This window comes from Pagrus major, chromosome 5, assembly GCF_040436345.1.
Source record: "Pagrus major chromosome 5, Pma_NU_1.0".
NCBI lineage: Eukaryota > Metazoa > Chordata > Actinopteri > Spariformes > Sparidae > Pagrus > Pagrus major.
In genome coordinates, this window is record NC_133219.1 from 9,827,823 (window position 1) to 9,851,758 (window position 23,936).

A 23,936-nucleotide genomic window follows, 5' to 3' on the forward strand; every position below is an offset into this window, starting at 1 on the left:
CCATGGTGTGTTGTCTGCACAAGTCTTCAGGAGTGTTTTGTTTATTCTTGGTCTCCTGGGACTGATAAAGAAGGTTGATGTGTTTTTGTCTAACCATTAAAGTAGGACCCCTCACCTTTGAAGCCTCAATACATGGACTGACAATACCACCATTTTGTTCCACATCCACCCTCCCTGGAAAGCATCCTCTTTTATGTGTCTTTCTTTTCATTTGGGATGTTTCCTTGGATTCCTTTTGCCCTGTGTTTCCGCTGTATCGTGCTCTGCCAGGAAAGGAAGCAGGTACCGGATAATGGGGTTACGGTCAGAGAGTTTCCAGGATTTGTGTAAAATGTGCCGATTCAGGAGATTTTATGTCCATACTGGAAGTTTGAGTTAAGTCCTTTCCACATGGACTAATGCTTTCTTTAAGCTCATTAAGTGAGATAATTGTTTTTTTTCTCTGTTACTGTCAGTCTAACATATGTATGCACATACATGTTTCTTTCAATGGAAAGTCTAAGTACAGCATTTCACCCTGTTATTTGTGGCTCGGTCTGGTTTGGTCCTCGGTTGGCTGAAAAGCCAAGTGCTACGCCAGATTCTCCAGTGTCACATTTCGCCTCTGCGGGTGGGTGCCAAGGCAGCACAGAGTCTTCAAACAACCCCCCTTAAAACCACAGCAGAGAGGTTTAAATGGATCAGACAATAGACCCCTGCATATGTTCAGAGGTGCTTGTGTGTGTGTGTGTGTGTGTGTGTTAGAGCAAGTCAACGGTGTGCACTCTCTTCTGCTTTCACCTTTTATTGGTGTGGGGATTTTTATCTCAGCTTTCTGTGGATTTGCTTGTGGCAGGAGGAAACGAATGGTACATGTTTATGAGAGAGCATGCAGTTTAATGTCTCATTAATGTCACACTTTGTTTGGCTGAGTGATTTGAGGCTGGAAGAGTTGGGTGGTAAAGGCATGTGACCTAAAGGGTTGAGTAATGATGAAGTATCAGTTTATGATGTGTAATGACATGTTGCAAAGAAACAGCAGGGATTATAGCTGGAAAATACTTGCAAACCAATAGTGTAGTCGAATATTCCCTGTAGCAGCCAAGCTAAAGTTTTAGCGTGCACCCTGTCTGAAGTGTATGCATGAGCTCGACTGTGCATCAAGGGTGTAAATATTATCAGTTTGGGGTTGTTGGGGCTTCCCGAGACTTGGTTTAGACTGTGTGGAGCCATTTTATGTTTTTTTGTTTAGCTTTATTTTGTTTTGTTTTTTAGATTTTTTTTTTTTTTTAATGTTTGAAAAGTCCCCAGCTACTTAAATTGTTTAGGAGAATACTTCAAACCGACTTTCCATCAGCATGGGGGTGAGTAGTTCATGAATTAAAACATTTTCATCTCCATCTTGTGCTTGATTTAAAATAAACAATCGCAAACTAGCACATTACCCAAGTACCTCCAAAAATGACTGTAGGTTGATCTCAATGACGTCAACCTGTCCTCCCTGGCACAGATACATTAACGCATTGGCTCCTGCCTCATTCCTGATGACCCCTCTGTCTTTAATCTTTGTCTCTCAGCACACGTAAACACACGTTCATACCGGTCTCTAGTGAATTCACCTCTGGCCTCCACACATTCGCTGCCTCCGGTCAAACAATGAGGTCGTTAAAATACTGACGAAAATCAAATCAAGGATGTGGCGAAAGGAAACAGTGAAACAGCCACTCTCTCTTATTCTCTCATCTCTGTTTGTTTTATAAAGTGCACACTCACACAGCATATAAGCAGCCTCAGGATAGAAAGCTGGCCAGTGGGAAAAACCACATAAAGCATCACGCTGTGGCTGTAGTGACAGTACAAAGTGGATCCCCAGGTGGATTCTCTATGTGAATCAGTGGGGTGCACGGTGACATGGCGTAGGAGCTCTTTCATCTACAGGAAGTTGTGTTTAGGTTGTGATTATGCCTGTGGGAGCAATTATAAACAGAGACAGATATTAACACAGAGGCATATTGAAGTTGATAGCATCATAAACTGCTGCTAATATTCAGGGAGACTTTGTATGTAAACATTAGCATTTTTACTTTGTTCGTAGTTTATTTAATGAGATTTAATTGCTCCCAGGAGTAGATTAAGCGTTTTGCTGCTTTTTTGTTGTGCAGTGAGTGAAACTGAGCTGGAGGGGCAAGTGGAAAGGTAATTGTTTACTGTGTGTGGAACAGGCCACGCAATGCCTCAGTGGAAAAGATATAGTTAACCTTCCTCTTTAAGAATGTACAACAGTACTACATGTACCAGATATGATTCCATAGGTTTAAAAATAGGCTTATGAATGGTTAAATGGTGTGAGAAGGTCAAAGTCAAGTTGTGTTTAAGGTCATGCCTCAGTTTAATACAATGGCCTTTCGATATTATTTCCATGAATAGCAGAAAGGATTTTAGCCTGTTTGGACTCATTCAGCTAATTCTGGACAACAAAAAAGTCATACTTTATAAGCTAATAGTAAGATATATAAAACAAACAAGGCTACAAGTCCATTATACTGTCTTGTTTTACTGTAGGTCATACGCCCTTAAAACGCCCAATCCCTCTCGCTATCCACACCCTCAAGCTCCTCTGCTCCCATGTTTTCAGCCTCTCCTTCCTATTTTATCATTGTAATCTCATTTAAAAATAATTTCCCTGACATTTCTGCAAAAAGGCAGAACTTGGAGCAAAAGTAAAAAGTTGGATTTGAATGGAACTTTGGATGTGGCAGGTACACCCATTATTCCTCTGAGCCATGTGAACACCCTTCCTGAAATCCTCTGTCCTCATTTTAATAATCCGTTGACCTTTCTGATACCCTTTCTTCAATTTCATACTTGTCATGCAGACTTTTAATATTATATGACGTTCAGACAGACACTCTGACATTCAGTCACTTGTTCTTCTCTCACCTCATACCCTGCTTCAGGCTCATCACAGGCATTTGCTCTGCCTTCAGGGCATTACACTAGTGACCCCTTTAAGTTTCTTTCTATTATGATCCGTAGTATCTATGGCCTCAGTGGAAGAGGTTTGTGAAAGGGATTGACACATCTTGATTCTTGATACTGATGCCTAACACACATCGGTACTCAAATGCAGAGAAACTTTATGATTCAGTTCAGCTCACACCCATAATCTGACTCACTGTTGCTGTAAGATATTACGTAAACCCGATTCTGATGTTGCTGTTGACATTTTCACTGAAAATCTCCGACACTGAATTCTGCTGCTACCTGTAGCTCCTGTAGCTACCATTACCTTTCAGTGGCTTAACTCGTTGGTTAGGGTCATCAATCACAAGTAATAAATAGGTCATGTTTGGTAAAAGTAATGTTCTCATTAATAGCTTTTGGCATAAAATTACAAGACTATGATTGAATATGTCATATGTACCAGCCAGTACACGATTAAAACACTGTTATTTGTGTGCAGGTATGTCACACGCAAATGTGAGCCAGGTAAAAGATGTAATAAAAAGGTCATCTTCATCATTCAAAGAAAGTCTATGGAAAACTAAATACCAGAACTTCTACATACTCTGATCTCTAAAAAAGAATCCTTTCTTCTTTCTGTCTCTCCAGACAGGCGTGGGCTTTGGTCTCGGTGGTAGGCGGCGGTAACGCATCATGCTCAGAGGACGTCAGGGAACATGAAAACCATGACACAGGAGGGAGAGCTCTGGCAAGACGGAACTTCACCACTGTGGACGGAGTGGGCTTCTCGGTCACCGCCTACAGCGAGTGGAAGAATGGTGAGAAACAGCTTATGATGGAGTCACTATCAAAAGCAGCTTAACGAAAACACCAATTCCAAAAAAGTTGGAATGCTGAGTAAAACATTCAAACTGATTGGGCATTCATTTAGGAGCATAGTTTGTGTAGGTTGTCTATGTTTGATGCTACTTGTCTGTAGTTTTCACAATAATCTGCTTTATCATGGAAGCTGTTCATGTGAAATTGACAGGTTTCTGTAGCTTGAATTTGGAGGAAGGTGACAGGTTAAGGAATGAGGTTTACTACCACCACCAACTGCTTTACAGGTCAATCACCTCATCATGAAAGACATTCCTGTGACTGGGTGGGTGACAGTGTATTTGTGGCCATGTCATTATGACAAATACCAGGTCTGAAGGTCGATGTAAGTGTGTGTGTGTGGTTTGGGTGCGGCACTAGCGCACCCACTGTCTTTATTTATTGCATCTGTACATGCCCACACTTGTTGTACACAAACATTTAATTGCTGGCATTAATTCAGAATTCCGAGTCTTTGCTTCACATTCTCTCCATGATTGTTTAGCTTTTAAGAAACCAGTTTTTTTTCTTGTCTTTTGCTTGAAGACAGCTTTGTAAGATCCATTATGACTACCACCCAAAAAAAACCACTGCTGTGCAGTGTCAAAAAAAATGTGCCATCAAAATTGATGGTTACTTCAGAATCATAATTATACTCTGTCTCTTTTATTGCTTGTCCCTCATGTTTATTTTTAATTAAGTGAAATGTCCTCCTGCAGGTTTCCCAATCTCAGGCTTCCAGGTGGATGCTGTGGACCAGGTGGTGCTGAATCTGCAGGATGAAGTGCAGCAGACCTGGCGACCCGGGGATAAGATTGTAGTTGCCAGCACAGACTACTCCATGCACCAGGCTGAAGAGTTCACCTTGTTGCCCTGCCATCACTGCGCCAGCAGGCAGGTCAAGATACAAGGTGAGAGAGAGTGATGTGTGTGTGTGTGTGTGTGTGTGTGTGTGTGTGTGTGTGTGTGTGTGTGTGTGTGTGTGTGTGTGTGTGTGAGAGAGTGTGTGTGCATTGAGAGAATAGGTTTGGTTGCCCTGGCTGCAAACTAAAACAAGCTTTGTCTGTGTAGTGTTTATCTTCTAAGGGACAACTCCTTTTGTATGTGTGTGGCTGGCTCTGGGCTTGTACTGCAGGTTCCACTTTTAGCAATGCATTTCCTGTAAAATGTGTTGAATGACAGAAAGAAAAAGGAAGAAAGAGATATAGGCACTACAAGACAGACATATTTCATATATCAGAAAGCTTATGATAAGATTCAGGACCAGTAGCTATGTTTACTTACTACAATATTCCTTCATTCAGATTGAAATTGTTCTGATTGAAGATTTCGGGTCAACTGTTTACATGGATGGGATTAACAGGGTCTGTTTTTTTCATGCAACAGCGAAAAAAAGCTGTGTGATATGCGCAAAAGTGATGTCACGTCATGCATTCTTCTCCCTTGGCCGATATTCTATCTGTTTTGGCGCGTGTTTGATCAGCTCCCTGTTCCAAAGATGGATATCTACTGTCGTCTATGTTAAGTTTGTATTAAAAACAAACTCTGCGCAGTAGACCAGTTCCCGTTTGAGGATGCCATCTTTGATAAGTGGAGAAACGTACATCACAATGCATTTACGTCAAGCCAGTGTGCATGTGCAGAAAGAATGCAGCTGGAAAATAATCAGGTTATATCTTTTAAATGGGACTACCCCTCTGCAACTGTTTGGTTGGGCGTGAAGTATTTTTATTCTGTCTGGGCTTTTAAACCCATTAAAATCTGAATGTTAGGCTCCATGTAAATGAAGCTAGAGTCGTGCAAGCAGCAGAAGAAGTTAATATAGTCAATAAACGTGATCAGCAGATGTAATGCTACTCATCCTGAGGTCCAGAGAGATCTAATTTCCTGTTCAACTTTTAAGATGATGTAAGATTATTGGCGGAGGCTAAAAAGACATCGTCCTCTTTGTTAGGACAATTATTTTTGACCTTATGTCAATGATGTGATAGTGAAGTTTTATCATAATCACAGTGATTGCATGTTTTTAGATAGATTGCCTCTGCTTCACGTTCTCTACCATCTTGTTGCTCTCCAACAATCTGTAACTTTTTGTCCATCTCTCTATCAGACATGTTTCCTGATCTCATTCCTCTGTTGTCAACAAACGCCAACTCCCTTCCTGTAGAGAAGGGTGTTTTAGTGTATGTGTGCCTAGTTTTGTGTTTGCTGCCTTGAGGAAGGGCTGAGCAGCTGGAGTTCTGCTTTTCGTTATCATTGGCAGCTGCACCCTTAGGGCAAGGGTACTTTCTGCATCGTCGAAGAGCAGATTATTTTGTGGTGTATATGAATCTGATTTCTTTTGCTTTTACGTTTCCTATTATTTCAGTTGGTTGGTTTTTGGGGTGTGGGTAGTAGTTGTTTATGTTTGAGTGTGTGCTGCCTGCCGTGCTTCCTGTGGTTGACAGTTGGACGCATGCCATTTACAGAAATAAAATACCTATGTTTAGTTTAACTGCCACTACCTGTTTGTCTCAACATTTTGTATTAAGCTGGTGTTTTTGTGAAAAGTTTTGAGTCTCAGTTTGACTTGTACCACAAGTGAATGGATTTGCAAGAATTTGAAGGCAAATTTAGGTATGTTATTCAGTAAAATTAGATTTCCCCCAGTGTTCATTTACTTTTCTGATTTATTTAGATTAGATGACATGAAGGGATTGACATTTGTAATCATACAAAGCATTTGCTAGCACTTTCATCTCAAGTTTTTAACTTGTTGTAGCATGTTACAAAGAATCTACCTGTCTTTTCCATCCAGGGAAGCCTCAGTATAACCATTTCGGAGAGATCGTAGATGGAGTCGACATGCGTGCTGAAGTGGCTCTGCTGTCCAGAAACATTCTCATCTATGGAGAAATGGAAAACTTGTGCTATGGAAACAACGCGTGCCAGTTCTACAACCACGACACCTATGGAGGCCATGTCAAGGTGTGACTTACGTGCGATTTAATAGCACAGGACCTTGTTTAAACTGCGTTATGTCTGTATTTGCTGATGTTCGTGTCTACAGGGTTCAGCATGACTTTACATTCTCATTATGGGTCACTGTGTCTGCAGTTTCCATACCGCAGAGCTGAAGCATCCATACCTTCTATATTTATATGCTGTCCTCAATGAGAGAGGTTATTCTTGTTCCCAGTTTGTTGCCAATATTGTACCACTTCCCTTCTCTCTCTGTTTTTCGCCTCTTTGCCTCTACACGTCAAGCTTATATTTTTAAGGCTGACAGTTCCTCATCTTGAAATATGCAGTATTTAAATCTAAAAATACATTGAAGACATAACACAGACTAGGGTCAAACGCAGCAATAACTGGCGCATCAAATCCTCCTTGACCTACATTTGTCTCTATATAGGTGAAGAGTTAACTGTAATTTGATAAATGATGGAACGATTTACATTCACTTTGGTGGCAAACACACAGTAGCATTCTGTAGGCTTGATGTAACCGACCCCCATCGTGCTTAACAAAATAAACACTTTCCATCGTCTTTGTCTTTTCTTTTCTTTGTCTTTTCTTTTCTTTGTCTTTTCTTTTCTTTTCTTTTCTTTTCTTTTCTTTTCTTTTCTTTTCTTTTCTCTCTCTTTTTTTTTTTTTTACACAATGTAAGCTTTCTCCAACACAAACACATTCATGCATCTTACACAAACATTCTCTAAAGTGATTGATCTTTCCACACCCCAAGCTAAAAGCCTTATGCAACAGAGCCATTACCCTCACAGGACTCTCCACCGCATGTTTTCTCAATCAGTTTTTCATGCTATTCCCGTATGAACATAGATAATACATTTGCAGAACTCATTCATATGTGTTGTCATTCTTTGCATTGATTTACTATATAAACAGCATATGTATGTCTTGAAGCATATACTGCAGAAACAATTAGTTTGTTATCTAAATGTGCGTTTGTGTGTGCGCATGTGTGTGTGGGTGAGTTACAGTTAGCTGGAGGTATTGGCCAATACCCCCTTAACAGGAACCAGATTTTTTGGATTATGCCATACCCACAAAAAGACCTCCTAGCGAGCATTATACAGCATATTTGTGCTATTTGTTGACGTACATGTTTAACTGTACTTGCTGTGTAGTCCATATGTGTTTTGCATGTGTGCATACCTATGTATGTTTGATTTCTTTTACATTTTTGTGCTTCTCTAACTCACATTTCTCATTCTTCTAGAGGAACATCAGTGGTTTTGGTGCAGTTTGACTCACTGGAGTGTGATGCCAACGGAGCTATAGTTCACATCCCAGTGGGATCATAGACAAACAGAAAATCATACTGTAGACCTAAACCTTTAATTGGATCAGAGTGGGTAGACGGTTAGCCTACTGTTTTTTGGCATAATATGATCCCTGTGTTACCCTCCACAAGGCCAGTGTGTTTAACTTTAGCAGTGTAGAATAGCTCATTGTTCTTGCTTGATCAATTTTAAAATCACACTCTCTTTTATGGCTTTCCTGGTTCTCTCCCTCTTTTACACTGGCAGATCTTTGGTAACTTCTCATCAGTGCATGTTTCCCACGTGGAGCTGAAGAACATGGGACAGCAGGGCGAGAAAAGCCGCTACCCACTCCACTTCCACATGTGCGGAGATGTTGACCAGAGAGGAGGCTACAGGGAGCCCACCTACGTGGACGGACTCTCCATACACCACTCCTTCTCCCGCTGCCTCACCATCCACGCCACCAACGGATTGCTGGTTAGTAAAGTGTGTGTGATGAGTAATTCTATAAAGAACAGACAACTGTAGACACATGAAACCATCTGTATGTTTGGAAGATGTGTGAGAGAGCTCTTACTAATATGTAACATGTGATGTTAGCTTTAAATACTCATCAGTTACAGCTTCCATCACTGGATTACTGTAATGGCTGGTTTCCTCCACGCCCTCTCCTTCTTTTCGTTAATCTCTCTCTTCAAACCATCCTGTCCCACATCTTTCTCCAATATAAAATAATCTGTCTTTGTGAAGAAGTACAATAATTTGTACATAATTAATTAGTGCCTTACTTTGGACAATGGAAATTTGTAAAAAGTGAAATTACATGTTCACACAAGTATGTCTGTGAACTGCAAAATTATATTGCCTTTGCATGTGTGTGTATTTGTTCCCTCTTGACATCAAATAGTGATGGGTTACCTATTGTTCTTGAGGCCATTCATCCTTTTTCCACAGAGGAAATGGAATTTAAAGTGTTTTGGATAACATTGTTTGACTCTTGTTTTTTTTCCTGTTTCCCTTCTGATACAATGAGAATGTGAATATTGTCTTGTTTTGTATCTTCGACAGCTCCCTCGATGCCATCATCCTCTATATGGCTTTAATAAAAAATGTTTTTTTCAGGAATTTTAAGTACTTAAGGCGGCAGACACACTGAGCAGTTGGAATGAACTGTATTTTCCTGTGGGTTGTTGATGATTCCAAGATGGACTGAAAAATGTTGTCTTAGCCCACATGTTTACCAGGATTTTCTGCATATTTCCATTAGGTGTAAACCACATCTTTCTTGGAAAGGGAAAGGTTGCCATAAAGAATATAGTGCTGTATTTATTTTCTCTCCTGTTGAGCTCTGAAACCTTTAAAAAAAATTGTTTCTTTAATATCCTGTGGTCTTCTTTCTGTGACCCAGGTGAAACACACTGTAGGCTATGACACCCTGGGTCACTGTTTCTTCCTTGAGGATGGGATTGAGCAGCGTAACACTTTCTACCACAACCTCGGCCTGCTAACTCGACCTGGGACTCTGCTGCCCACTGACCGCAATGAGACGGTCTGCACCAGCATAAAGGACAAAGTCTACAAGGGCTACACTCCCTCACCCAGCACAGAGTGCAAGTAAGAGATTAGATAAGATAATGACTTTTTGTGTCTCTGGTTATAGGTACGAGTACAGGGGAAAATTAATAAAAGACAACATGAGTTTCTGCACCATCATCATCAAGAGCAGGTCTATGGATAGTTACAGCGCATTGCTCAACAACCACTGCAAGATAAGGACTTATGTTTTCTTACTTTATGAACCTGCAGTCAGATCAATTATTTACCGGTCACACAGTCATTTAGAGTAAATTTAGTTGTCTTGACAGTTGTTGACTTCCACAGTAGATCCATGAGTGCTCTGTAAGTAGGCTCAAAATAATTATTTCATTAATATCAACACATTACACTTAAATTTTGAAGTGTGGTTTTTGTCTTTGTCAGAGTAATCCTTGGGTCATCATGATATAGGTAGTGCTGACTTTCTCAACCAACATTGTGGACAGGTCTGATTTCATTTATAGCTTAGAAGAGAAAGAGGCTCTTTCTTACTATCTTTTTAACATAAAATGTCTAATCCATCCACTAGCAACAGCTGCAATCAGAGACTCTGGGGTCTTGTTAAGCATAAGACTGAGAGTAATTGTAATGACAGATAATAGTAGGGACACTGCAGAGGCACTTGCCAAGCCCTGAGGGCTGTGATTAAGCCAACATCTTGACTCTAAAGTAACTTGATATTTAGGGAGGAAAATATAGTAGACATTGTATTTGACACTGAGTCATAAGGCCAAATCAACACAAATTATTTGTGCTGCTTGTAAATCTCCACCACTGACAGTGATGTCTTTGAATGTCAGTGTCAGGAAACCTGGTGAGATAGTGCATAGATATCCTGAGAGGAGACAGAAGGTCCATTTTCGTGTGAAAGAGATACTGTAGTTAGTAAGAGTGTGTACAAGAGATATTGGCAGGATGGTTCTATCCATGCAATAACAACCTCCCTTCTCCACGGGATGTTTTTATGTCGAAGCAAGAACAAGAAAAGCCCCTCTTTGAGAAGCAGCGAGGCCTGTTTCCAGGAGTTTTAGTGTGTGTGTGTGTGCGTGTGCATGTTGGCAGAGCTGTCCTTGCCCAGGGTTTATGTTGGAGACACGGATTATTTGAAGGAATTTTTGAGAGATCACAGGATTCTTTGATCTCTGTCTTATGCTTATAAGTCAGAGTCTCTGTTATGCCAATGTCCCGTTTTTTTTAATAATGTTTTGTTCATGCATGTCTGTGTTTATACCGTACTTCTCTTTCCAGGGCAGTTTCAACATTCTGGATCGCCAACCCCAATAACAATCTCATCAGCAACGCAGCTGCTGGTTCTCAGGTAATAACATCAGATTTACATAAGAAAACAGCTTCAAAATAACGTTTTACAGATGATTGATAAAAATTAATGACCAACAAGAGCCCCTTGATATGTGAACTGTATAGTTTCTTGCAGGAAGCTTTAGTGTTCCTTTTAACTACTAAGAAGTAAGACTTTCTTGCTCATAACAAAATGATCTGCCAATAAAATGGGATTTAACAGGCTTTAGTGTCTGATAGAATATTGAGATCTCAAATACAAAAACAAATATAAGACGAGGATCTCCTGTCTCTTTTTCATTTTGGCACAAACAGTGCTGAGGTCCACAGGGGAGAGCTGTGTAAGGTCGTACATATTGGTAGGGAGTATGCGTGTAATATTTAGGTTGTCTGTATATATCTGTAGAACCGTAAAATTTAATGAGCTTTTGAGCTCATATGACATCTTCCACCTGGTTTATTCTTTCTGTGGGGCTTCACTCACATGTAGCACATGTGTATGATGTGCATATGAGCCCAGATAATGAAATTCCTGCCGTTGTACCACAGCCATGATTTGTTTCACCTCATTTCTCTGCTCTTCCTTCCTGTTCCAGGATGCTGGCATATGGTTTGTGTTCCATAGCTCATCTACTGGAGACTCTCATGGGCTGGTACCAGAGACCAAGGCAGAGCTCACTCCCCTGGGGATTTTTTACAACAACCGTGTACACTCCAACTTTAAGGTATCATCAGTTTTACTTATCTTGAAGCTTTTTTTTCAAGTCTATGTGCTGTCTCTCCCATATACAGATAGACCCTGTTAACACTTAGTTTTAAAATGTATGTTGGGCGATTGTAGGGCTGGAGGATATTGCCTTAGAATAACACTGTGATATTTTTATACATATAAAGATATTTTCAGATCTCCTCAAAAGCACTTTATAAATGCTGGGGCTGGGAAACGAATTCAAATATCTCAATACTTTTGACAAATACCTCGATATTGATCTTGTCATCCATTACATTATAATCATCTCAAAAATATCACAGTTTCACGGTATCAAGGTATATTGTATTATACAATTACTGGTATTATTATCTGTTATAATGACATTTAAAAGGATGAAAACATGTTTTTTGGTTGAAGAAACACGTCATTATAATTTCACAAAATATTATGTTCTAAAAATATAAATCTGATTTAAACTTGAGAAAAATATATATTTTTGATAACACTAATACAGTAGAATTCAATAGCGTAGATAAGCAAATGTTATGCTATGATTATTGTTGATTTTCATACCACGGTGTACCTTGAAAACGGTATATCAGTGCAATCCTAATCACAAGTTGATAGTACTAAAAATGCTGACATATCTTTTGTAAATGCTAATGCATCCTGATGCATCTCCAGCAAGGATGTAAAAGGAAAAAGGTCCCTTTGACCTTCTAGCAGAACTGACAAAGTCTGAACACAAATCTTCAACAACTCGTAGATGCATGATAGACATAGGTGTGAAAGGCCATGTGTCTCAGCTGTCCACTTAGTCCGGATCACCAAAATGCATTTTAAAACAGGGTCATTGAGACAAGAGAAATGTGGTGTTTATAACTTGTAAAAAAGGATTGCACATAATTCTCTGCTTACCCTCCTTGTTCTTGCCAAGAAAAGGCATGAACACACACATGCACACACACACGAGTTGGCTGTACAATAGTGCTCTGTTGTGTAATGACAGAAGTCGGGCAGGTGAACTGTAAGTTCTTTGTTCAGTCTGACCACAGCAGCCTCTCTTATAGAGGCAGGAGCCCTGAGGTTTCAGACTATACCTCGCTTATACGCAGGACCAACTCGAAGCACAGGTTTCCATATACACAGACATATTACATATTTCCTTTAATTTATTTTACAATTTACTGTTTAAACATACAAAAATAATCCATATATAATGGAGTATGTAAATAAACATTACAAGCTCATAGACATTATAAATTATTCACAGGAATTCCATCCACCAACTTTCCTACTTTCTGCAGAACCCCATACAGCATTGACTCTATAACTCTGTTAGCCAAGGATTTAAATTTAGTACATTTATTATTGCCTCAGGTGCCACACTGTAAAATAAACCAGTAGTCTTGTTCATGTCAGTAAGACAGAAATAGACCTGAGGCCCATCTTGGATCGCTCACGATAATTTTAGAGAAAATTTGACATTTTACTGTACTCATACTCTCATCTTTCTAGGCAGGGCTGTTCATTGATAAAGGAGTGAAGACCACCAATGCCAGTGCTGCAGACCCCCGGGAATACCTATGTCTAGACAACAATGCCAGGTGTGTATGTGTCTGCAAATGTGTTGTGCAATAGCATTTTATATTTTTAAAAAGTATACAGTCTGTCACTTATACTGTCTAAAGAGTTTTTATTATTTATTATTAATTTATTATTATTTTGGACATCTTGAGTAGTTAACTGGGTGTATATAAATGGATAGTGACTTTCAACGGACTAGTATACTGTAGGTGTTTTTGCACCGAGCATTTAAGTGTGCACTATGAGAGGGTCTACGGTGATCATATGCATCATGGTGTCCATTTACTCTATGTAAATATTAAGGTATTTGTGGTTTACAAGTTTATATTTTTATGCCACTGTCAATAAATGTTTGTGAATGAAGTTATTTATAGATATATCTCGTAGGATATCACCATTGATTTGGATAGATGGATGGCTTTATACACTGTTATTGCATTTTAGTGGAAGGTCTGTCAGGTTTGTGTTGACAGAGAAAACAAGGCTTCACAGATAGAGTTTCCTCTCTGCAGCTCCCTACCCAAATACAGCCCTCAACTAGACGGAAAAAATCTTACGTGTCCACCAAGACTTGTGGCCAAGCTCAGAGTGTGTGAGTGTGTGTGTGTAAGTGAGTGTTTGCAGAAGTATGAGGGGGAGGATTTTAAATGTTAAAATGTGTACTAAGTACTAATCTTACATAAGAGAGAGAGGGGTGTTTTTGTTGTGTGATTACAAGAAACTTTAGAAAGAGGACATTAGACGTTGATAGCTACCAGAAAATAATTTATTCTGACCTTTTGTCTCAAGGTTAATGTTTCCCCATGACAAACACTTAAATCCATGACAAAATATCTTAAAACAGCTTCTATTTTGCACCAACATATGGTTGAATAAAGAGGATTAGTCCTGTTTATTTTTGAAGACTGCAAATAATTGGGTTTTTGCTTTGTACACTAGATGTGGGACAAAATATCGATACAGCAATATATAGAATCACCACTGGCACCAAATACTGATCATTTTATTAAAACATGTTACTACTCTAAATAGATTTCCCTGCCAATTTGTCTTAACTCTCTCTACTTCATGCTGTACGTTAACGTTAGATATGCAGCAGCCATACATGAGTGGCAGACTTTAATTAATGTCACTTTTTCAATGTAGACTAAGAGAGCATAACGTTACATCAGAGATATTTTTTTCAGAGGTATTTAAAATACTTTCCATGCATTACTCTGGCGATAGGGTTAAAAATTGTGGGCTAACGTTAAATCTTTACGGTCCTGTTGTAACGTTAAACGTTGGGACAGCGGATTTTACCGAAGCTTGACAAATGTGGCATTTAAGTCATCCCTAGTCTCGCATAGCCAAACCTCTCTCACCTGACCCGTTTTCAGTTTATTCTGCCCACAAGTTATCTAGTCTTGAATATACAGTATAACATGACACCATCACCTTGTCCACGATAGGGACAAGGCACTGAAGGCAGCCAGACAGGCAAGAACAGAAACCATTCTTTTAATGTTACGTTACTTAATACTGGACATTCTCTCTTCCAAATAATCCAGCCTATGGATAGTTACCCATCCATTCATGAAATGAAATCACACGCTTTAGGATCCTCCTTACCCCAGAAATATGCACAAAAGTTAATGGTTTGTAAGAGTGGCATTTAACAATGTAGCGGGACGTGCAACAGAAGCAATCCTGGCCAGTCCAGCCACAGAACAGCACACCATCCACTGTGAATAGAACAGATTCCAACAATGTAATCCACTCAATCACATGTTCCCAGATTTTGTGTCTTGATATCAAACAGACAGCTACTGCTAGCTTTTCAACTCAAATTAAAGACTGTGTCCTGCCTCTAATGTTACTCTATTTTACTAACGTTAAAAAGCCCAAGTTTCACTGTAACTTATTGGTCAAAATCTGTGAACCTGACACCACAATGCAGTGAATTATTTCATAAAGCCTGCTTCTTAGCCTTTAGAGGAGTATTTTTTCTTCTTCAGTTACAGAGACATTGTGACGTATCGCATATGATGTCTTGCAATGTATCAAGTACCAAGTATCACAGAATAGCTGTGTCATGATACCATTGTGGGGATTCCCACATCTGTTGTGCACAAGATATTTCCCAATCAAATGGGTAGATGGACATAAAACTTCGAAGCACATTCATGCTCACAAGGGGGAAAAGACTTTTGTGCTGAATGACACTTCACTCTCTTTTGCAATAGTACGCTTTGTGGGAGGCAATGAGCATTGAAGCCAGCAGAGTTCAACAGTGGGGCTTTAGACTTTTAGTGTTATTTTGCCTGCACAGATTTATAGTATGATGATACTATATCTATCATGTCTACTCATAACCCTCCAAAAGTTAAAATGTTTCAATGTATCTCACAAGGAAAGTCACAAGGATACAATAGACAGAAACAAGAGTATATTTACATGTGTGTTTTTTCAGATTCCGACCACACCAGAATGCTGACCCCAGGAGTCCTCGGGTGGCGGCCATCATTGACACTCTGATCTCCTTCAAGAACAACGACTTAGGAGCGTGGATTCGGGGAGGTGACATCGTCATCCAGAACTCTGGGTGAGATGACTCAGAAGCTGTGATGTGATTAATGTCATGTCTTCAAGAGAACTGTGGATGTTTCTGATGAAAAATGATAGGAGCATGACAGAAAGAAATACTGAGATGTTGACAGTTTGTACTGGGAGTATGATGTAATCCCACCACAACTCCCTGTCATGACATCATCTACTGTTTGCAACAAAATGCACTCAATTCAATTACTTTTATGAAATACCAGATATAATTTTGAATATGGTCCAAATGGTTTCACTCTGTTTGAACTGTTGGCGAAATACTCTCACTTCAGTTTTTTCTATAACGGACATTTTGTAAGACTAACAAATATCTCTGTTCTGTCTCCAAACAGCTTTGCAGACAATGGAGTGGGATTATCCTTTGCTAGGTGTGTGCTTATCTAGATCACTCTGCTCATACAGTCTCATGATCTTAATCATCTATATTTGCCTTTCTCCTCTTCATGCCAGATGAACGTGCCAAGAACCTCTCATGTTTGATAAATACTGAGCAAGAAGCAGATGCTTCAAAGCTCCTGTGTGGTCACAGGCTTCTCTTTCTTGCTTGAACCAGACACAAACACATTTTTTTTCTGCTTACTTCTGTATAAAGGCATAAACCTTGAAATAAAAATGCTGTTATTTCCTTCTGATTCTCCAGTGATGGCAGCTACCCTAAGGATGAAGGCTCCAGCCAGGAGGTGACGCAGTCTCTGTTTGTGGGTGAAAGTCGAAACAGAGGGACCAATGGAGGACAGAATAAATACTGGGGCATCGGAGGGACTGATGCAAAGATGAGGACACTGCCAAGAAACAGGTGCAGGGAGGAAACAGAGGAAGTGATGATAAGTTGATAAAGGGAGGAACTGAGGGGAAAATCCAAATCAAACTGAGTTTTCTCAGGAATTGCAGGGGATGGTCTTGGAGGAGTTGGCAATGACAAATATGCTGGGAAAAACAAACAAGGAAGAGCAAGCCAGCGAGGCAATCAGGTAGTTGGACAGATGGGCAGACGAGGCTGCTACAGCTGGCTCAAGCAGTAGGTGGACTTGTGAAAGGAAGTTCTGTTTTGACAGACTTCCCTCCGGTGATATTTTAGGCAGTTTATGAAAAAAACTGCGGGGGCAACACTTGCATGGTTTCGTAGAAAGGAATTACTCATTGTACCATCTGATTGCTTAAGAGCAAGGTTTTTTTCCTCTCATTTTTGACACAGAGCTCACATTAATTTTAGCTTGATGTCACCATGTCCCTCCTTTGTTTCTATGGTTTCTATCATATTGATCTTCTTTGGAAAGGAATATATGACAAAGATGAGTATACTGTATCATTAATAGTGCTCCCACTGATGAGTAAACTAAACCAAAAGTGTGTTGGTCTTGCTCGACTTGTGCCTCCTTGACACTGCCTTAAAGTGAACTTACATTACGAGGGAGTTTATAGAGTCTCTGCAGGCTAAAATGCCATGTCGGACTAAGTGGACAGTCCAGAGTTTTGAGCTTTATGTCCCCTCAGGGTCTCCTTACATTCCTCTCTGTCTGTCTTTCTGTCGTTCTCTCTCATTACAGGGATTGTTATACAAGACGAGACCAACATAAGCAAGAAACTGGCAAATAGCTGCCCTTTTTTAGCTTCAGCAACTATAGTTTATGTCAGTTTGTGACCACTGTCACCGCTGTGTACAACTTTATAGCCATTTTACAGGCTTCCTGACCGCACTGTGACATCTGGCTCTGTCAGTTTGTGTGTTGTCATCGTCGTTCCTGCCAAACATGCTGACACTCGTTTTTTCCTCCCAAAGAGAAGATAGTTCCACTAAAATGGGTGGATAATTTGATACTTTAATTAAAACACCAGTTCAGTAAGGTTTCATTAATCGCAATTACGTAAGATTGTGTGACCTCTGCAATACCCACATTAATGAAAACTAAATCTACAGTTCAACCTAAGATCCTCATCTGAGAGAAAGTAATGAAAAAAAATGTTACATTTTCCTCCTTAATTATTATCCAATCAGTCTTATTATATCAACCAACAAAACGTTTTCCATTTATACTGTACAATTACTACTATTTGTATGACACACTGTTTGTGTGGGAAATAGGTCTTTGAGTATAATTCTCTTCACTAAGACATCTGTTTTTCTTTTTTACCACAACCTAAAATTTACCACTGTCCTACATTACACAGACCATAATTTCTACATTTATTACTAATGTTAAGCCTTGGAATTGTAACACTGACTCAAGGCCCATATGATCTTAAATTATGGAGCATGTCATGTCTGAGGCGTTTGATGTCCTGCTCCCAAGTGACCTCATGGCCTGGCTAAAACTTCATGGATTTTTTAATAACATGTTCCCCTGAAAGTCTTATAATGTTTTGGGTTTTAGCCAGTTAATGACTAAAACCTGTGGTCGTCCAATGGAATGATAAACCCTTTACTCTTTTTACTTAATCTCCCATGTATTCATTGCTGTCACTTGTCTTGCCTAATCATGAATCATCCCCTCTTCCTCTCCACTGTAGGACGTTCCCAATCCGAGGTTTCCAGATCTATGATGGCCCGGTGCGGCTCACACAGAGTACATTTCGTGGATACATGCCAACGCCGGAGCGTTATACCAGCGCAGTGGGATTCAACCTGAAGAACACGTGGCAGCTCACCCCACGTAACAACCTGTCAGAGCTCAACTTCCACTCTACTGTGAGTTAACATTTAGGTTTGATAAGACATCATACTTTAAGCACACTGTACAGTTTCTGTTCAAAGCAGTCCAAAACTCGCACGTGACCTCTTACCACACTGTTTTACCATCTTTTATTTTGGTCAGCTGTTTTTGCATTCTTTCTTCCTTCCTCTTTATCCCTCTGCTGTTGCTTCGTCTGCATTGCAGAGTCACTGCTGTAAGTCAAACAGTAGCTGTGAACACTCCTTGATTGATCTGTGTCCACCCGCTTGGTGCATAGGTTCAGACTGTTTCCTCTTTGGCAGTTTGTTTTCCCCTATATCCATCCCCTTACATTGATTAGATCACAACTCAGATCAATGTCACATAGCTGTCAGTTTAAACATCAGTTTGACAGAAAACAGGAGGGGAAAAGAGGACCCGTTCAGTCAAGCATGTTTAAAAACCATTGTAAATCACTAGAGCCCTCTTGTGGTGATAAAGTACAGTGCACTGCCTTTACCAAAATCTGAAATTTATAAACCCAAATTACCCTAAATTTCTTCATGTATCTTCATCTCTTCAAATCCGACCTATTAAACCATAATATGATTGCTATTATCCCACTTATATACAGTAAACATTTCCAGTCTCATAAATACCATCTCTAAAAAGTTTAGCCACTCAGCCCTTCACTAAAAAGGTAGTTAGTAGATTGGTAGTTGCAATCAGATTTCTGCATGGCAGTCTATATTATTAGATGAAATGACTGTTGTAAAGGGAGCCCAAGTCTTTTAAAATTAGAATTCTCTGTAAAAAGCCATCCATCAGAGAGCAGTGCCATGTTCTTCTGCAGTGCCTGTAAAATCTGAAATGAAAAGGCTGCAGTTTATATTCCCCTCTCCCAGAGGGACCAAGATTATCACTGTGAGAGTCACTGAAAGCAAACCGCTCCATTATGTTGATGAAAAATAACTACTAAGTAAATAGCAACAGCACTGGAGAGAGCGCTCCCAAACAAACATTTAACAGAGGTGGCACTCAAGCATAATTATAATAGCCTGAATTGATTTATGGCGCTAAAATATATATGGTGCACTCACAACACTCTTTGCAAATAACATCCTCAGGTGGGTCTGCGCGCGTTCTTCGGTCGCCCTGGGCAGTGGTTTGAAGAGAATGACCTGGATGGGGACAAAAACTCCATCTTTCACGACGTGGACGGGTCAGTAACAGGCTACAGAGACACCTATGTTGGCAGAGCAGACAATTACCTGATCCAGCATCCTGGCTGCGTGAACGTGTCCCAGTGGAGTGGAGTGATCTGCAGTGGCCGCTACTCTCAGGTGAAGAACGTCAGAGGTCTACACCTCGTTGTTGTTGTTCAATCCTTGTCTCTCTTTCAGACCATTTCACTCCATCACATCGTCCTCTCCCTCAGGTGTTCATCCAGACCCAGGGAGCCCCCAGCCTCATTTTATCCATCAGCAGAGATGAATATCCGTATGCTCCTCTGGTGCTGAGAGGGATTAACAGCCAGGGGGCGCCGTCGCAGCAGTACCAGCCCATCCTGATGATGAGCAAGAGCTACACTCTGCACTGGAGCGGTCCGGCACCCAGAGAGGTCGTACTGTCTCTCATCAACTTTGACAAGTGAGTAACAAGAGTCAGCAGCGTGTGTTTGATGGATGCATGGATTTCTGTAATATCTGGAAAATGAGAATATATTCTCTCTCAGAGGAAGACGTGGAACAACAAGATATTTTTAGATTTTTTTTTGTCATTAAAGTAAGCAGGAATTGGTTCCTGTAAATATTCTCGCCATCACTGTATTAAATTGTGTTTTTCAGCATTTTCTTGTATTATATTGATCATATTAAAGCTATCATGAGCTGAAAAACCTCATTAACAAACTAGAGTGTCTTTTTTATGTTAGTTCTAAATAGTCTCGAGGGGAAGTTGTGTGTGATATAATGTCTCTCTGTTTTTCTCCTTCTCCCCCTCAGAGATGACTGGGTGCTGGTGGGACTCTGTTACCCATCAGACACCACATTTCAGATCATGGCTGACATCAACGATAGGCAAAACAACACTTTTGACGACCTCACAGACTACGGCACTGTTTCATCCCTTGCAGAGCTGCAGAAGAGGCCGATGGAGAGGAAGTACTACTTTGACCGGACTGTTGGGTGAGAGAACAAATCCAATCCTCTTGAATTTCATCATTTCATTCTGAAAGTGTATTAAACCCTGGCTCTTTCTCTTGTTCTCCTCCCAACACACCCAGCTTGTTGTGGCTCTACCTTCGAGCTCGGCATGGTCGTGACGGTCACAGCTACTGTTCGGTAAAAGGCTGTGAAAGAGTGAAAGTCATGGCCACTACGTCCTCCAAACAGACCTGTAACTGCTCAGCCAAGGCCTACCCCAAGTACTCCAAGAAACCCTCAGCAGTGGTGCCTATGCCAGCTCTGAACACACAGACCTGTAAAGGCTGTGGTGCCAAACAGGTTTGTGTTGCTACATTTAAGATAACTTTCACTCAGCCACCTGAATCACAAGCCACCCTAGCTGACAAATTTATTTTTGTTTCAGCTTGTGTTTTCCAGCGAGCCATGGACCTCCTACCTCCAGACACAAGTCAAGTCTCTGAGCAGCAAAGAGCAGCAGAGAGGAGATAACAGTTCCTTTATCACTGTGAGCATACCAGGCCTCAAACACATAATTTCATCTGTATAACTTGAACATGTGAATCTTGGATAATTTAATCTATTTTTCCTCTCACCTGCCAGGTGAATGAGGTGAACATGCCCTTCTCTCAGCCTGGGTATTTCCTGGTTTCAGTGGATGCCTGCTCTGGGAAAGTCACCAAGAAAACTTCATTTGCCAAGATGGATGCCAAGATGCAACAGTACTTAAAAACTGGAATATCAAAGAGGTGAGCCAGGAAAATAAGATACCACTGCCCAAACCCTACTTCTGACTTGGACATCACACTACGTCACCATGTCACACACCTGCAATACAACAGAATGATGCACATTCTTGCTTAAAATTCAGATGTGTTTTGTCAACAGGTCAATAGTGCTCATGGCAACACGAGGTCAACCTGACGGCCTGGTTGGTGTCGCACCATATCTGGTCTCCTTTGGTTTGGCCAAAGCTGCTGATCTGCATAGTAAACGTAAGTGACAATTACAGTGAGTAAAAATAGTTTCCAATTTTTGTCTGGCCAAAATCTCTCTCTCTGATACACTCTTACTGCTGCCTCTTACTGTAGAGAGTCTGGCACTTTGGGGCTTCCATGGTGGCTCTTCACCCCCTCCATGGGTATCGCTACAAGCTGGGCAGGGGGATGAGTTTCTTGGGCTGCAGGAGCGGTACTTGCCCCTGAATTTGGAGGCATACGGCTGTACACCTGCAACTCAAACTCGCAGAGACCTGGAGCTACTCAAAAAAGCCACAGGACTACAATGACCAATGTGAACTACACAAATGAACTACCCGAAACACTCTTGCACACAGATACACAAACACACACAACCAGCTGATGAATGTGAACTGCTGAACCTTTAATTTATTAACAATGGCAAAGATGTTTACCGATTTCAAGTGGAGAGAAGGTATTTTAATTTTGAGCGGGGTGAGTATTTTTGTGATTTTTGTGTGTGTGTATGTGTATGTGTAAGTATGCCTTGGGGCCGTTGAGTCAATGCACTTTCCTTTGAAAGACACAACTTGCCTTATCAGCCAAAGTGATCAAATGGAGCTTTATAATAACTCAGTTGTAAATCTTTGACGACAGGAAGACACAAACCCGAAGCAACCTTTAACATCCACCGAGCAATGTGATTATTTATTATGTAGTAAATGAAAACAGAATGAATTGAATTAAGTCTGAGAGCAGAACACAATGCATTAGATACACACAGGCCAGGAGGAAATTATGAAAATAAATTGCATTGTCCCTGAAATGAGATCCTGTTCGATTAGAACAGATGAATGAGATGGATTAGATGAGCTCAGGTCAAAGGGAAATAATGAAATTAAATGCCATTGCACCGAGGATTAAAGAGCAATATTTAGCCAAAACTTGACATGTAAAAACAGCCAGTGGAATAGACATGTTAGATTATTTGATGCAAAACAAAGTCATAACAAGCCATATTGATATCACATATTTAAATGGTTTTATAGTCATGATGTTGGTTGCAGTAAAAAGTCTGGATAGTTTGCCTCCCTAACACACAAAAATGCAATTAAATGTAAAAGTTGCTACTATGTAGACCACCAGACTCTTTCCACCAATCCTCACTCACATCTTGTAGCTTTTTAGTTGATGTCTGTCACAACTGAATCTTTGACTGGAAAACCGCCTCTGATCATCGTGCAGCTGTACAACTGAAGACTTTAAGCACCTTTTTTATGGATTCCTACATGGACTTACTGGATCTTTTTATCTCATATTTTTATTTATTTCTTCACAGCGATGGTGTCTCAAGTGCTGGCCACATGTGCAGCACAAATATATATACAGTATATATTTTCCTTTTGTTGATTGCTCAAACAGAATTGAATGTTTTTTTACCTTTCATCTGCCTCATTCATGATCTCTTCATGTGCATTATTGCCAAATCCATGTTTAGATTCAATACAGAAAAAAGGGTGTTTGGATGCGAGCAGGGCTCCCCCACTGAGCGATGATAAGTACCTATCTGTGACTGTGTGTGACTGTGTGTGACTGTGTGTGACTGTGTGTGTGTGTGACTGTGTGTGACTGTGTGTGTGTGTGTGTGTGTGTGTATGTATGTATGTGACTGTGCGACTATATGATGGAGAGATCCTCTGGAGGATAATTACCTTGCTGCCTTTTAACCACTCTACTGTTAAAAAGAGCAAAAGAATGAAAGAAAGATGTTTCCAACCCTTGACTTTTGTTCAATTGATGCTTTGAAGATGCACAACCAGAGAGTTCTTAATGTTTTAATTAGAATTAGAAGTGAGCTGTGTAAATTTGGTGTTCAATGTTATAACTCATACTGTACATGTAATGTCAAACAGGTTGTCAATAATGTGTGTATTTACTGTCTTTGTTTTTTTATCATGTGAAAAAAATTAAGCTGATTTCTTCCAACATGGAAAACTCAGCATTTGTTATGACATTTCCAATTAAATAAACATGTATGCTTTGTGATAAAATCATATTTTATTATATGCTTACAGCTGTGAATCAAAGAGTTTGAGTTATAGTGCAAAGGACTGTTCATATTTAAAGGGTAACGCCACCAATTTTACTGGGGTAATGCTACTACATATGTGAAAAAAGTAGTATAAATCCTTTTGAGGCCCCAGAGGAAGCTGCATGTAATCTGATAAATTGCCCGCCGGTGATGTCACTCAGTAGCTAAATTTCATTATGGGTAATGTAGG

The 23,936-nt window shown here is 40.2% G+C and overlaps 1 protein-coding gene across 1 annotated transcript in view; it reads left to right on the top strand.

Moving 5' to 3' along the window:
- The window catches only part of cemip2 (cell migration inducing hyaluronidase 2), a 30,204-nt gene extending 6,499 nt beyond the window's left edge, over positions 1–23,705 (top strand). Inside the window, exons 5-24 of the mRNA XM_073465934.1 lie at positions 3,592–3,761; positions 4,521–4,712; positions 6,599–6,768; positions 8,331–8,543; positions 9,475–9,680; positions 10,911–10,980; positions 11,558–11,686; positions 13,192–13,280; positions 15,713–15,844; positions 16,194–16,229; positions 16,502–16,657; positions 18,370–18,547; positions 19,640–19,855; positions 19,951–20,162; positions 20,516–20,698; positions 20,797–21,016; positions 21,102–21,203; positions 21,299–21,444; positions 21,584–21,690; positions 21,787–23,705. Coding sequence (XP_073322035.1) covers positions 3,592–3,761; positions 4,521–4,712; positions 6,599–6,768; positions 8,331–8,543; positions 9,475–9,680; positions 10,911–10,980; positions 11,558–11,686; positions 13,192–13,280; positions 15,713–15,844; positions 16,194–16,229; positions 16,502–16,657; positions 18,370–18,547; positions 19,640–19,855; positions 19,951–20,162; positions 20,516–20,698; positions 20,797–21,016; positions 21,102–21,203; positions 21,299–21,444; positions 21,584–21,690; positions 21,787–21,983 — 3,124 coding nt within the window. The 3' untranslated portion in view covers positions 21,984–23,705. The remainder of the gene's footprint in view (positions 1–3,591; positions 3,762–4,520; positions 4,713–6,598; positions 6,769–8,330; positions 8,544–9,474; positions 9,681–10,910; positions 10,981–11,557; positions 11,687–13,191; positions 13,281–15,712; positions 15,845–16,193; positions 16,230–16,501; positions 16,658–18,369; positions 18,548–19,639; positions 19,856–19,950; positions 20,163–20,515; positions 20,699–20,796; positions 21,017–21,101; positions 21,204–21,298; positions 21,445–21,583; positions 21,691–21,786) is intronic.
- The last annotated feature ends 231 nt before the right edge of the window (positions 23,706–23,936 follow it).